The following is a 15,164-nucleotide window of genomic DNA, read 5'->3' on the forward strand; positions in this document are numbered from 1 at the left end:
GTTTATCTGAAAGCTACAAAAAGGGGTACCAACCCTTTAGTGTTACAAAAATCTTACGTAGCATTAAAAAGACAGACATAAGGATGACAATGCAATTTGGGTTACTTGGGATCAACTAGCTTGAATTGGAAAGAACTGCAATATGAATAAGGGTGAAATAATATAACACAGAGATAAGCACATTCTCTTAGAAAAGCCCTTTTATTGCAGTAGCAGTATAAACAGAATGGATAAATAACTAGACAGGTAGCCAATGCTACATGAAGTCGTCGTATTCATTGCCGTAATCTTCCAGATTAACTAGGCCATCATCCTTTCCAACATTCAGGCTAGCTCCCTTCTTGGCTCCTTTCTTTTTGTGCTTCAGCTGAAAATGCAGACATCTTATGAACACAGAATGTAAAGCAGTGACTGCAGCAAAATTGCAAAAGAACAGTGAATTGTGCTACATAACTATGCACAGCAAATGTAATGCAAATCGGCATACTTTTCCCCCACTGAAATGTAATTTTTCAATTTCTTGACTCCCCATAAGATGCTTCAAAGTGCTTGTTAAATTTTATAAGGTTAATACATTCCCTGCACAAAAGAGAACCTACTTTGAAATATTTTTACCTTTTGCTGTTTGACCTTTTCATTGGCAACGGCATTGAGGGAACTGGACAGCCTTTTCACATCTTCAGATTCCACTGCACACAGAGAAAATTTTTAACTTGCAGAAAAGAATAAGTGATGTCTTCAAGTCAGCTAAATGTGTACTCTGGTACAAGATATGTTGTATTGAATCAACCAGTGTTCTAACTAGTGACAAAGAAATCCCAAATACCAAACCGAAAAAAATTGCAAGAAAGAATTTTAATCAATGGAATTCTGCAAGCAACAAACAAAAACTGCTTTTTTTTATTAAGTACTCCACATGCACATGCCCACTATTTCCATAACAGGGGAAGAAAAACTTTTAACTGTTGTAAGCAAATTCAGAAAGCATGCCCTGCCATTACTGCCACTGATTATTTAAGCATGTGCTATGTGCGCTTACGAACACTACAGTGTGGCTTATCGCAGTGTTGGGGATTGAGAATAATGCTGATGTTTGCCCTAAAGCAGTGATGAGACGAAGGCATCCTCAGTTTAGAAGGAAGAAACTATATCGCCCCTTTTTTACAAAGAAGAAATGCTATAGTACCACATACCATAATACATTTCAAAGATTTTTCACAGTCCTTACTTTTCAGGGTGTCTACCAAGTTGACATTTCCAAATTCCCTGAGTGCCTTTGAGAAATTCCCTGAGTGATGTAGAACTATGTTTTATGGCAAGACGGGCTGGAACCATATCGCTCGATGCTGTCACTCTTTAGTAAGCATATGAAAATTTTTTTTTAAAAGAACCCACTTAATTGAATTTGAATACTAAGGCAGGGTGTCTACCAACCGGGAAAACCGGGAATTCTCAGGGATTTTGAGTAGTCTGGAAAAAGTCAGGGAAAACTCAGGGAATTTGGGCCTCTATCAGGGAAAATTAGTGGCAATTTTATTGAAAGGGTCGAAAGTCGCGATAATGCTGGCTCGAGTAACAGACAGGAATCGTAATGAATCGTCTTTGACGCCCTGTCGTCGGCTGGAGGAGTTGCGAGTGTACAGTCAACGACCGACTTTCCGGATTCCCGATACTTTGGACGGCTTCGCGTCACCGCCACGTACCTCTTGGAGTCAATGTATCAGAACTTCTGCAATTTCGGACGCAAGGGCCCTTCGCCGTCCGATTTTCCGGACGTTTTGCCATGACCGCAGGTCCGAAACGGCAATAATCAAAGACACCACCGCTGCCGTTTTGATTACTTCGGCACCTCGAACCGGCACTCTCGCACGCAGATCCGCTGGCAGCCGTTGCTGCCATTGCGGCAACGCTAGGCCTAACTGCTTTGACGTTCGCTATGAAGCTTCTTGCCGTTGGATGCCGAGTTTTTTATTGAAAGAATTAGCTGCTGTCAGCAATGGCACGGACTCCGCCTTTGTTGTCCTCGCGATTGGCTTAGAAACTTGGAAAACACGGTACGTTGCATAACGCCGGTTCCTGAAAGTCAGCTTCGCCTCTGTACAGAAATGTTACTTGGTGAAGCATACGCAAAAGTATTGCAGTGAAGCATAACAAGCGTGGGAAGGGGCTATTGCCACGGAACACAGTATGTATTCCTTAATTATACACGCGTGCACCCGGTATTTCCTGTCACAGTGCGAGAACCGATATGCCTAATATGTGTACCGACAGGCCTTCAGAGCGTTTTCGAACGTGCCTGTATGGTTTGAGCCCCTAAAGGCACTAAATGACACGCATTTTTTTTTTCACCTGGCCGATTTTTCGTACGTTTTCGCGGCCCCTGGGAGTTCTAAAAATCGGTTGTAGACTGTGCAACTGACCAAGATGCTTCAAATGGTCCTTGGGGCGAACAAGTGGTGGAAGGAGGACAAGAACAGAAATGACCTACGCATTGAGGAATAAACGGGAAAGGAAGCTTGCTGCCGCCGTTTTGAAGGAGCTTGAGCTCAAAAAATAAAGTTTTGGCTAATGGCGAGATGCATATGTCCCTCATCCAAACCAAGATAAACTCTTTAAAGCAGTGAAACACAACACTCAGGAGTCGTGCGCGTGCTGAGAGTATGTCAGCACAGTTGAGGTTGACTTACGAGGTGCTGAGAGAGAATCTCGATTGTGACAGAGTTAGGGCCTCATACCACTGAGCTTGCTATGAGTTGATAGAAATATCTCATATTCGAAAATATTTGCGTCTATATGCATCTCCTTTTTATTCGTATTTGAGAATGTCCGACTCCATTTGCAATTTTTTTCGAGGACACTTTATTTGCTGTGCATTTTACTAACCCCCCGGCCTTCTATTCTCTTTTTGAATAACACAAACACTACTCCTTAGTATTCAAATTGGATTAAGGCGCTTCTTTATTTTTTTCATGTGAATACTAGAGTGACAGCATCAGGCGATATGGTTTCAGCCCATCTTGACATAAAACATAGTTCTGCATCACTCAGGGAAATTTGCAATGGCACTCAGGGAAAACCTGGAAAACTCAGGGAATTTGGAAATGTCAACTTGGTAGACACCCTGAAAGGAGTAGTGTTTATGTTATTCAAAAAACAAAAAAAAAGAATAGAAGGGAGGGGTTAGTAAAATGCACAGCAAATAAAATGTCTTCGAAAGAAATTGCAAATAGAGTCAGACATTCTCAAATACAAATAAAAAGGAGATGCATACAGAAGCAAATATTTTCGAATATGAGCTATTTATACCAACTGATAGCAAGCTCAGTGGTATGAGGCCCGAATTATGTCACAATTGAGAGTCTCTTTCAACAGCTCGTAAGTCAACCTCAACTGTCCTGACATACTCTCAGCCCGCGCACGACGCCTCAGTGTTGTGTTTCATTGATTTAAAGAACTTATTTTCGTTTGTATGAGGGACACCTGCATCTCGGCGTCAGCCAAGAGTGTTTTTTGAGCTCAGGCTCCTTCAAAAAAGCACTCGCATACTTCATTCCCCGTTCATTCCTCAATGCGTCGGTCCTTTCTGTTCTCGTTCTCCTTTTGTCGCGCGTTCGCACTATGGACCATTTGAAGCATACTCTTGGTCAGTTTACAGTCAACGTCCAATTCTTCGGACCCCCTAGGGGCCGCGAATACTTCTGAAAAATCAGGCAGTCTGAAAAAATAAATGCATGTCTTTTACTGCTCTTAAGGGCTCAAATCGACACAGACACATCTGGAAAAGCTCTGAATGCCTGTCAGTACACTTATTAGGCATAGCAGTGCTCCTACTGTGACAGGAGAGGGCGGGTGCACGCGTGTAAAATTAAGGAATACATACTGTGTCCCGTGACAATTGCCCCTTTCTACACTTGTTAAGCTTCACCGCAATACTTTTGCTAATGCTTCACCGCGTCACACAACCATACTGAGGCGAAACTAACTTTCAGGAACCAGCATTATGGAAGGCGCCGTGCTTTCCGAGCTTCGAAGCCAAAATTATTGCTGACAGCGGAGAAATGAAGAAACACGGCACCAAACGGCAAGAAGCTTAATAGCGAACGACGAAGCAGCTAGGCGTAGCGTTGCCGCAGTGGTGGCTACGGCTTCCAGCGGATCTGCGTGCGATAGCGCCGGTTCGAGGCAGCGAGGCAATCAAAATGGCAGCGGTGGTGGCTTGGATTAATGCCGTTTCCGACCTGCGGTCACGCAGAACGTCCAGAAAATCGGACGGCAAAGAGTTCTTGGGTCCGTAATTTCAGACATTCTGATACATTTTATTGGGAATCCGGAAAGTCGGATGTTGACTCTACACTGGCAACTCCTCCAGCCGACGACAGGGCATCAAAGACGATTCGTTACGATTCCTGTCTGTTACTCGAGCCAGCATTACCGCGACTTTCGACCCTTTCAATAAAATTAAAGCTAATTTTCCCTGATAGAGGCACAAAATCCCTGAGTTTTCCCTGAGTTTTTCCAGACTACTAAAAATCCCTGAGAATTCCCGGTTTTCCCGGTTGGTAGACACCCTGCTTTTTCGTGCACAGCAAGTATGACCCTCAGCTGTAATAGAGGTAGACACTAGGGCTGGGACTCGGTTGTTCATTGGCCCACAGTCCAAGTTGCACGACCATGCGACTCCTATTTTTTGAATAGTTAAATGGGGAGCTTTGTTAAAAAAAAATAAAAGGCAGAGCAGTATTCGAACAATGTCGCTTTAAAAAAAAATCTGCTTTTGTCTAGAGTTCAGTAGTACATGTTGCTAATAATTACTAGAGGGAACTTTGGTGCTGCAATCGTTCAGCCACCATAGGAATGATGGGCAGTACTATACATGGATTCGTCCGATCCTCCTGCTAGTGGATTCAGACGTTCTTGTGGCTTTGTTTATTACGCTTTAGCTGCTTTCATTGTCATAAATTTCAGCACATCTACTTTTCTAAGTGCAGAAGACTGCGAGCCTCCATAATCGCTACTAATCGCAGCGGTTTGGCCGAATCGAAAACACACCAAGTGTCAAATGCGCTGGCTTGAAATTCATAAGTGCATTCTATGCCGCTCGTCACTGCATGCGTCCATGGCATAATGGTTTCAATATTGTGCTTCTGTGCTAGAGGTCCTGTGTTCGAATCCTAGCTTCCATCGGCCAAATTTAATAATGTTTCCTTAATTGCTCATCACACTGTACTTTGTTGAAATTCATGGGTTTACAAAATCACAAATCCATTTGAAGCCAGAAGGACAACGTTTAGGCAAATCCATGTAATACTACCCATAATTCCCCTGTTGGCTGAACTGCCTGGATTGCAGTTCCTGTAGACACTAGTGCCAGAGTTCCCTCTACTAATTATAGCGTGAAACTGTGGCTTATAATGAACAATTTCAGACCATAATGTCCACTCAGTGCAAAATGGAAATAAAATGCGGAGGGGACAAGGTGAGTGCTAGCAGAGTTGTTCGTGTTAAACAGTAGACTTCTGTTAACTCAATCTTGGCCAGTGCTCATGCTCAAACTTTCATTATCTTGATCCTAAAATTGGGCCTTTGCTGGATAATTCAAATTTGGCCAGTCAGCATGCACACGCCTGAGCTTAGGGGACAGTGAATGTGCTGAAGACACATTGTGTTGTGTCGAAAACACCTATTTTTGGCCTGCACTAGGAAGATTTTCGAACAGTAACAGTAGCTCACAATGTCTGGTTCCAGTATTTAGCTGAGCATAACACTTGCCGTTTTTTTTCTTTTTCTCTCGATAAAATTGGCCCGAAAAGTTGCTTGCTTGGTGCAATCAGACAATACCAAAACTGCCTTCAAAGCATTTGTATACGTTGCCACATAACATGTATGTATTGCGGTGGAGCTGATTTTAGGAAACTGGCCGCCGTTGTGCAACACCATATCAAACCCTTACCCATTTTTCTTCGCTTAAAAAAGATCTGGTGTGCGTTATATTTTTACTTTGTTAGGAGCTTTAATGTCATTTTTTATAAAGTCTTCTACTTTGGACACAGAAAGTGTGTGCATCTTATTTATTTCAACCAGCCAGATAATGCAATCAATTTCGTTGTTCCTGTCAGGGTTGAAATTAGAAGCCGACTGCAAAAGAAAGAAAACTCACTTTACCTAGCATAATGTGAAACACTGTATTTAAGTGCCGCCACGGTACTACTCACGCCTTGTGTGATACTATAAAAAGTTTACACCCTTTGGGGTGTATCTTGTCAGCAAACAATCATCTATCTTGCATGCTTTTCCTTTCTCTAATGCTGTGCACCCAGTACTTCCAAATCATCAACAGTATGCGCATTATCACGATAACATAGCATTCTTGACAGGAAAGTAGATAGTGCAGAGTTTTCACGAAAAGAAATGCCACCTGTGGAGGCGCTCTTGTGCCCCCTTATGTTGTTTTCCCCGCATGGCTCCTGCATCTCCTGTAATCCGACTTGCCCACGTAACTAAGCTACGCCGGCGGTGGGTGTAGTTGCAGCATAGTACAAGAGATGGTGCCATTGTTATGCTGCTGACACCACCTAATGGCGGGTTTACTTGGATACAAAAGGGTGTAGCCTCTTGCTCTCTCTGGCTTCGGAACGGAGAGCGCGTGAACGTTCTGCATGCCAACCGGCATGCTTTGTGGGACCATCTTGCGAAATCCTTCGGAGCTGGACACTGGGACGAAGAAATTCGATCGTTCGAACATGCCATCGTTTGCGTGACTGTACACACAAACAATTAGGTGGTGTCTAGCATGGGGGCGAACATATTCGCTTGATATCCTGTCGCGCTGAGTAGGACTTCCTCAATTTGTCACGCACCCGTTGGCATGCTCTATTCATAGTAATTCAGCTAGCTGGCCTTACTGTATGAAAGGTGCAACAGATGTGATTGTCTGCACTACTTTGCTGCCATTTTTCCCAAGAGCACATTAGGTGCACACACCTGAGTGGAACTTCCAACTACACTTGGCCACACCCATCGGGTGTCCAAGACACTATAGCTCTTACTGCTACAGTCAAGCCGCATTATAACAAAATGGGATATAACAAAGTAAGGATCGTAAGAAGCTTATTTACTAGATGGCTCATCATTTGCTTGCTTATGGTGGCAACTTATTTATGATTTTATCAACCACAGGAGAGAAGAAGCTTGCAGCCCCATGATATGCACTTGTGCAGTAAAATCTCATAACGAAGTTGAAAGGGGAGCCATAATTACTTTGTTATATAAGTTATTTCTTTACATCCCTTATCACACGTACTGCAAAATGGATCGCTATGGGGACTTAAGGGGAACTTCACTTACTTTCCCCTTAATTAAGGAACTGTACATGACAAGTGTGAAAGGTTGGGGAGGGCACAACAGCACAGACTTTGACTACTGCATCTGCGTGCCATCCCAGAGTGGCACAGGTGGTACTTACTGTTGAGGCTGAGGTCTCTGAGAAGGTCATCCAGGAAGCCCACGTAGTGAGGCGACCTTTCGCATGCTGTTAGCTTGGCTGCCAAGGCCTTGCGGAGGTTGTCAAAGTCGTCCCTTGTCACTGGTTGAAGACTGTCAATGCCATCTGACTCCGTTAATCCTGAAATAAATGAAATTTGTCTTTCATTAGCAGAACTTCAATAGTGAGCACAGTTTAGGTTCTAAATGGTAATTCATAAATGAAAAATAAAAAAATAAGTCAAGCCTGCAGGCAGCAAGCTCAAGCATGCCAGTGCAAACAAAATGTCTTCGAAACAGTGCCGTGGCATGCAGTCAAGATTTCCGAGGCATCCTACTGTGATCATCACCAGCTTTACTTTCGTTCTGAGCTTACATTTTGGGTTTCTATCATGAAGAGCAAGCTAAGCTGTTCAGCAATGTTTGTTTGGTGTTTGCTACTGTACCTTTATATAATAATAAAAAAAAGTGATGCACTAGAAAGCCTAAAAAAATTTGTGCATTACTGCATGCAGTTGGGCCTATTTGTGAGAACATACCATTGCAAATGGCGTCTACTCAGTCATGCACCGAAGTTGTTTCTGATGCTAGCATCAACATTGTCGTTTTTTACTGTTTAAAATAGGATAGGCTGCAAGCTTCACAACTATCTACCTGAAGGAAAAGTTAAAGATGAGAAATGCAAGAACGTGGAGAGCAGCTTTTATTTAGCTCAGCTAGCCCCCCCCCCCTCCCCAAATCCATACATATATGCACGCAAGCTTTAGCTCGGGGGCCCCTATCATGTATCAATACATGGGAAAGCAGAAATCGTTAAAATCTAGTGAATGTGTGAAGGGGATTTTTTATTTAGGCCACTGATGTTTCAATAAAAATTGTCAAAAAACAGAACTATGAAGTTTACAATTCTGTAATTTAGCAATTAAAAATGATATCTTAATTGTGTAAATTGCATCTAATAGCACATCTAAAGCGGACAAATTTGATGTATTATACATGGTTCTCAAATACAGTACAGCACTAATATGCGAGTAGCACTTTTGTAAAACCTCTGTAAACGGCTCCAGCTTTCATCTTGTTCTCGTCTTGCTCATCATCCTGAATTTCCATCTCCCGCCTTCCTCCTGTTTTTGTAATGCAGTCATGCATTGTAAAGCAGTGACGTAATAGATTAATATATGAAATTTGTCTGCTTTGGATGTTCTGAGGGATTCAATCCACAGAACAGCGATATCTGCTGTTGATGCGGAGGAACAAATTTGTAAACATTACACTTCCATTCTTTTTATCACACTATTATATAAAAATCTGCGTAAAAAAACTGAGGCCCTAAATCAAAATTCCGCTTTTAACAGTCACTAGAATTTTTTTTTCTCTCAAATACCACAAATTTCATTAAAGTTGGCCCAGGGGCTATCTCAGAAAAGCAACTCTGTGTTTTACATGTATTTGAATAGGCTGTGTCGAAGTTGGGGCCGAGCTAAAGCTTCCTCTTAAGCTGCTATTCATTTGCCCAACTACCTTAGTGGACAAGTTCTACTTATTACTTTTACATTCCCAAATTAACTACATAATGTTAAAAAGATGCCATAAATGCTGATATTAAGAGGGAAGGAAGCACTGCTAACAGCAGGCGCTGATAAATGCCACCAAACGGAGAGAGAGTGAAGGGGGAAAGAATCGAAAGGTCCAATGCCTTGAAATAAGTTGCAAAGTTTAACAAGGATGTGTACTTAAGGTGCCCTGTCACATTTTTCACAGCATCATGGTCAAGAAAAGTATTACATCATACAGAAAAGAGTGGCATGTCAATAATTTTGTGTACATGCTAGCTTGGTGGAAGCAGCATAGTGGAAGGTAGAACAGGGAAGGCAGAACTAACAGAGTTGAAGTCAGACAAAGTCAGCCCAATGTGATCATGTCGGGATACGTTTTAGTGTGTCCCACTGCCACTCTTGGCCATCTCGGTGCGCGCTCTTCCAAAACGATGACAGGTGTAACAGTAAACTGCGAGTGCTGCACTTGCACGTTTCAACAAAGAAAAATGTACACGTTACAAGAAACTAGTCAAGTTGCACAAATTTATCACGTGAAAATGTACACAGAGTGGTTAGCAAAGCACCCAAACGAGTGCACATAGATTAAAACCTACCAGGAACCAAAGACAGTGGGCAGAGTCCGTCAAGCCCAGGGTCACCTGCTGGGCCAACTTTTGGAGAAATGGGAGAGAAAACGTGGAGGGTTGGCTTACGAACGCTTGCTGTGTGATTTAACACTCCCTCCTAGTTTCTTTCCTTTTTGCCACGGGAAGCAGGAATGAGGTGGGAGCATTTACTTTGCCATATTTAGCATATGCAAGCTAGATACATTAAAAGGACTGTAGCCTGACTTTTTAAGGACCCGTACCTGCCAACCTGTGAACATTACAAGTCACAAAATCCCACTGACACGACACCTGGGGAAGGACGACGCAGTAATCTTGAAACAGTAGATACTAATAACGGACACATTAGATCAGTGACTTTTTGGTGGCTTTGCTTGTTTTCTATTTCACCTGGTTCACCATCTTTATAGTGGAATCTGCATAACCTTGCTCAAAGTACTCCTCTTGCATTTTGCCATCAGAAAATGGAAGGTTTGAAAGCCAAGACAAACAAAATTTGGTACGCAAAATGAACCTAAAGGCATAAATTTTATGGAAAACTTTGGAGAGCTGGCCGTATAAGGACCCCACACTTCTGGCACAATCGAAAGCTTATCGAAAGCACCCAAACCTGCAGAAATTTTTTTTAACCATCTGCTAGTCCTTTATTTATAAATAGTTAGATCTGCAAACTATCTCGATTATAAACAAATGGCGTCATAGGTATAATAGAGCAATAGCAACACTTCACCACAAAGAATAAGTGTAGCTTTGCAAGCAAGGTTTCTTTCTTGAACTATGCAATTAACAGCATTATTAAATGCCTTCAAATTGGGGCAGAATTCTGGAAAACTTAAATGCAATATGCAGAGTTTTTCTTTTTTTGATCAACATTCAATGCATCGTGGCTACCTTTGTGCAAACATGGTGGAGCAGGGGTCTGCTCATTGCATGACAGTGTAACAGAAATATGTAAAAAAAAAAAAAAGAGAGAGATCATTGCAAGAGAACAAAGACAATACGGGACGCTTCTGCTGAGGAAGCCGGAAAGGAGAAGCATGTAGGAAATATGTGCGCTGAACCGCCATGCAATAATGGGCACATGGCATTGCATACTAGGCGATTGTATAGAGGCACTGTCATAAGGAAAAAAATATATATATATTTGCAAGGGTGAGAAAGGGGAAGAAATGTAAAAAATAAAAGTGCAACAAGTGCACCAGTGCTAGCAAAGAAATAAGTTGATGAAAAACAGAGTGTACTTGGCAGCAGCTCACATATACTTTCGCGACAAAATGAAACTCAAACAGCAGAGTGCATGGCTTTTAGCACATGCTGTGATATCTAGTGGTGCGTGCGGCTTTTGTCCTGCTCACATGTTCTTGACCGTTGCTCTCCTTTTAATTAATCATGCTGGCGGAGCACTGCAAACCTCTTCTTTCCTACAAAGTCATTGGTTCTTGACATGCCATATTGTGCGAGAGGCAAAAAAAATCTCTGCCCCCTCTAGTTTTGCCGACAATCATTGTAGACAAGCAGGGGCTTGTAGTGCTCTGCCGGCATGATATCAAAATTCTGATAAGGTGAGTGGCAGCCGAGTATGTGAGCAGGGCAAGAAGCTGCGATTCCCATTACTAAACTGTGCACATGCAGCAGTTTACTGAGGGTGCAGTTAAAAAGATGCAAAATGTGTTCTGAAAGCCACATATTTTCATTCCTGGGAGCCTTGGAAGGCTGGATATTTGAGAGAAATCTTAATGCACAGTTCGAAGTCATTTCTTTTCATTCTTGTGGTGCAGCGTGAACTGTTGAAAAGGGCCATAGTATGTCACATGTGGTCGACTTGAGAACTGCTATGTATAATTAATGATGAAGATTGCAAAATTAAGCGAACAAGAGATGACACAGGAGCAGCACAAGACAGACAACCAAAGTTCAGGGTACGCACCAAAGGCCTCCTTCGCTAGCTGCAAGTCCGCTTCCTCCTGCATGCGCTGGCGCCTAAGCTTCTCAGCTTGCTCCTCCTCTGGTGTCAGGGCAGCTCGCTGCTGTTCTTCGCGCGCCCGTTTCTCCTCAGCTTCCCGTCGCCTCCGCTCCTCTTTCTCCTGGATGATCTGGCTCAGCGGCTTCTTCTTCTTGGGGGCAACCAACGTTGATGAAGCTGTGTAGCATGCACAATAAATGGCCACAGGTCAGGAAAGGCAGCTCAAAAGTGACTTCTGCTATGTCACTTTCTCTGCACTGTTGCCATGCTATGTCCCTACAAATATGGCAACATAGCCAATACAGTACTTCATATTTTCTTCCTATGATAGGCAAACCAGTCAAAAGGCATGCTGCATTCAAGCAAGTACGAATGATCTTCGACAAAGTGTGGATCAAATGTGTAGACCAGAAAGCACTTTTTGTATGACTAAAGGATTAGCAACGTGTCTAATATGATTCTCAGTGAATTATAGTTTCATACAGCGCGCAAGTAACTTCTGTAAGAGCGACGTTTCTTGACAACGTCCGCAACAAAAGTGAAACGCCTGCTCATTCATAGTGGTCTACGCAGCGCTTTAAACGGGTAAACTAAGACAGAGGTCAAGGACAGCATATAGGCGCTGGATAATTTTGCGCGAATGCTATGAACATGTCATTACTGACCTTCAGCGGGAGGTGTCGCCTCTTTCTCCTCCTCCTCATCGTCCCAGTTATCCTGAAAGCAGTTGAAATGCCGTCGGCACAATTGTATCTGCTAAGAGGGCGGTGGCGATACAATTACTTTTGCCTCTTCCTAACAGCCTATTTATGAGCTATACGCGCGTCCGCCAAATGACTGTCAAAACATCCACTTATGATCACACCGCATTTCGATACGAGCGCCGTAAATTTTATCCTGAACACACTGCGAAATTGAGCGGGAATGCAGGCATTATGCGGACTCTGCGCCGTGTCGACGTTGCAGCGGTGTGCGCAATTTTTCACATCTCACGAAAGCAAAAAAAAAAGTAATAATAAAGAAAAGAAACCAGACACGGGACAATCGAAGGATAATTTCTAGTGCAGCTGGAGAGCCGTTACCATGTGTCAGCTCGGCTCTCGGGCATGGCACCGTGTTGACGTCGTATGCTGCGGGCAAGCGATCGAGAGCCAGACAATCAGAACCGCTGTCTTAGCAGCGCGTGCACGACTCGCCACTGTTTCGCAGAATCCTTTAAATAAACGCAGCCCGCTTAGCAGTTTAGTATACGCACCACAGCGACGAGAAACAGAGTATACGTGCCTTCACGTCTTCCTCATCTTCGCCCTCCCATCTGTCACCGACAGCAGGCTTTTTGGCGAAGGAAGGAGGCTCATAGTCTTCCTTCTCTGCAATGATAACACATAAGGTAGCGTCAGCACTAACGCGAGGGCGCAGTTTCAGCGCTTAACCAATACAGATGAGCACGAAATGTGCGCAATGTGCCGCATAAGCTCACCCCAGTCGTCCGCCATTTTGACACCTGAAGTGGGTCACGTGGGCTGCGCCTAAAACGCGACGAGTGAGCGATTTTGGCATTTCCATCTCGCATTTCACTGCTGTTTCGTGAAGTGTAAAGAAAATCATCCCGAAGCAGAGGCAATCGAAAAGAACACTTTCGACGTGTGTTGGAGGTTAGAGAGCAGCTCGCGAAAAAAATACATTGGTGTTGGTAGCAGAAAGCTTTTTCTCACTGCGTGGAACCGGCAGCGATATCGCTATCAAGCAGTCGATTATTTTCAGATCATGTTTTCAGATCAGATTTCAGATTTTCAGGAACACCTAAAAAGTAGTCAACATCAGGGCCGCTAGTGTGTGCACGGTGTGTGTTTGGTTTGAGCGGCCGCAATCCCACTTACCGTTCAAGCCCTGCAGATGGTGAACGTGTCGATCGACAGTAGAGCGCTATTACAAATAGAACGCTCGTTACATCGTCTAAAGCTAAATCCTGTAAGGCGGCCGCCTGACAGAGCTCTGAGCGAACACCTTTTTTGCTTTTCACGTTTAACTGTATAGTGCTCGTGGACGTCGAAAGGCCCACGCCACACGTGAGAGACAGATACTGTACGACCGTTCGTCGCCCCGACACCTAGACCTTCTAACCATCAGTGGCCGTGTAGATCATGCGCATTTGTCGAGTGGCCATCATGGAAGCACCATTTTATCGGGACGCGTGTTGTGCTCTTGTTGAACTGGCAGGAGCGACATTTAAGCCATGGAACACCACATGAAAATATCGCATGTTTATTTACAGGCGAGAGAACACAGCGTATGAACAAACATAACGTGATATCTCTGGTAACCATGGTCAGTCTGCAGAAAAATAAGTGCAAGTTCTAAGAAGTTAGCTTGTGCGAGTTAAACAAGGTGACACAAGAGCTAGAGAAAGATCTGGGTAGAAATTAAGAGGTGGGAACCTGGAGCTCATAATGGGAACGCGGGTGTCAAGGTGGAGCACATTATTCGGCATGAAGCGATGAACGCCGAGGTGCATGCATAATTTATCTTTCAAAAATTAGCTGAGGGCGAAGTCCAAGTTCTAGAGCGAACATGGTTTAACAAGCCTCATGTAGATTTCATAAACCACTGAAAGTGTTCCCATGTATTTCACACATCTTGTTACAGCTAAGCAATTGCAGGGAGTGTTCGCCTTTGCATATAACACATACTGTATGGTCTTGCCATTTCATTGCTCAATAATACATAAACAATTTGAGTGCTTCAAGGAATGAACTTGTTGAATTGACTTCCAGCCAAAAGGAAGAAGAAAAGCACTGGTTTTGACAACTGGAAGATGAGGAGGGGACACTAGTGGACAAAGGAAGGTACTAGTCACCTGCACTGTTCCCTTGCTACAAGTTAAAATAATGTCCATCATTGAACTATAACACACGCTATCGCACACTTTGGAAATACCTAAAGTGAATAAAGCCAATCTCTACTTGATTGTCCTGTCAATTGTACTTTGCCTAAGAGGCACACTAATCTACATTGGTCAAATAATTTATCCCTTGTTTAACCAGTGCTGATTACTCCCATTCTACATCTTCCTGTGAACCTTTTGTCTGGGCAAAAATGTTTTTGGAAACACGCACAGGCAGACAATGACTATAAATTCGCCCAGCATTCAGCACTTCAATGACTATAAGTTGTGTATGTTATCATTGCATGCCCTAGCACACTTTCTCTTTTCCCTCAAGCTTACTAAAGAGCTGCAAAGTCAAGTAAACGCAAAGGAGTTGCAATATTCAGACGCTCCCAAGAGTACATGTCAAACATGTAGAACCATGCAGTGATGCCGTCTATGGCATTTTCCGAATCAATGTTTACACTGCTGAACAGTCAGTCATATGGCAGTCGAGGTACATATAAAATCGAAAATGGTCATCCACCTGAAGCTACAATGTCAGTGCTACGGTGAGGTGGATGTCAATTATCCCTTTTGTGAACCTTGCTCCACCTTGCGATCTTCCGGAGAACTGATTTGCCATATTCAGAGTCCCTTTTCGTTGAGTTGTCAATTAAGTTGGCCTTGCT

At 43.3% G+C, this 15,164-nt stretch overlaps 1 protein-coding gene and 1 long non-coding RNA gene across 4 annotated transcripts; one reads left to right on the top strand and one right to left on the bottom strand.

Moving 5' to 3' along the window:
• Positions 1-182: 182 nt before the first annotated feature.
• On the bottom strand, positions 183-13,150 carry eIF3j (eukaryotic translation initiation factor 3 subunit j). Of its 3 annotated transcripts, none has more exons than XM_050188212.2 (8): positions 13,087-13,150; positions 12,891-12,976; positions 12,272-12,323; positions 11,571-11,783; positions 9,632-9,688; positions 7,463-7,621; positions 616-689; positions 183-367 (listed from the first exon to the last, which is right to left on the bottom strand). In XM_050188212.2, exons 1-8 carry the CDS (start codon positions 13,100-13,102, stop codon positions 257-259), a joined length of 768 nt encoding a protein of 255 aa, XP_050044169.1. In that variant the 5' UTR covers positions 13,103-13,150; the 3' UTR covers positions 183-256. The 3 variants fall into 3 exon arrangements, with proteins under 3 accessions (XP_050044169.1, XP_050044171.1, XP_050044170.1); XM_050188214.3 differs by lacking the exon at positions 13,087-13,150 and adding an exon at positions 12,689-12,736 and having other exon boundaries at positions 12,891-12,979; XM_050188213.3 differs by lacking the exon at positions 9,632-9,688 and having other exon boundaries at positions 13,087-13,148.
• Positions 13,151-13,156: 6 nt separating this feature from the next.
• Positions 13,157-14,573, top strand: LOC129387591 (uncharacterized). The gene is made up of 2 exons (XR_008614732.2): positions 13,157-13,449; positions 14,381-14,573. It is a non-coding gene; the product is annotated as an uncharacterized lncRNA (long non-coding RNA).
• The last annotated feature ends 591 nt before the right edge of the window (positions 14,574-15,164 follow it).

This window comes from Dermacentor andersoni, chromosome 2 (genome assembly GCF_023375885.2).
Source record: "Dermacentor andersoni chromosome 2, qqDerAnde1_hic_scaffold, whole genome shotgun sequence".
In the NCBI taxonomy this organism is placed as follows: Eukaryota; Metazoa; Arthropoda; class Arachnida; order Ixodida; family Ixodidae; genus Dermacentor; species Dermacentor andersoni.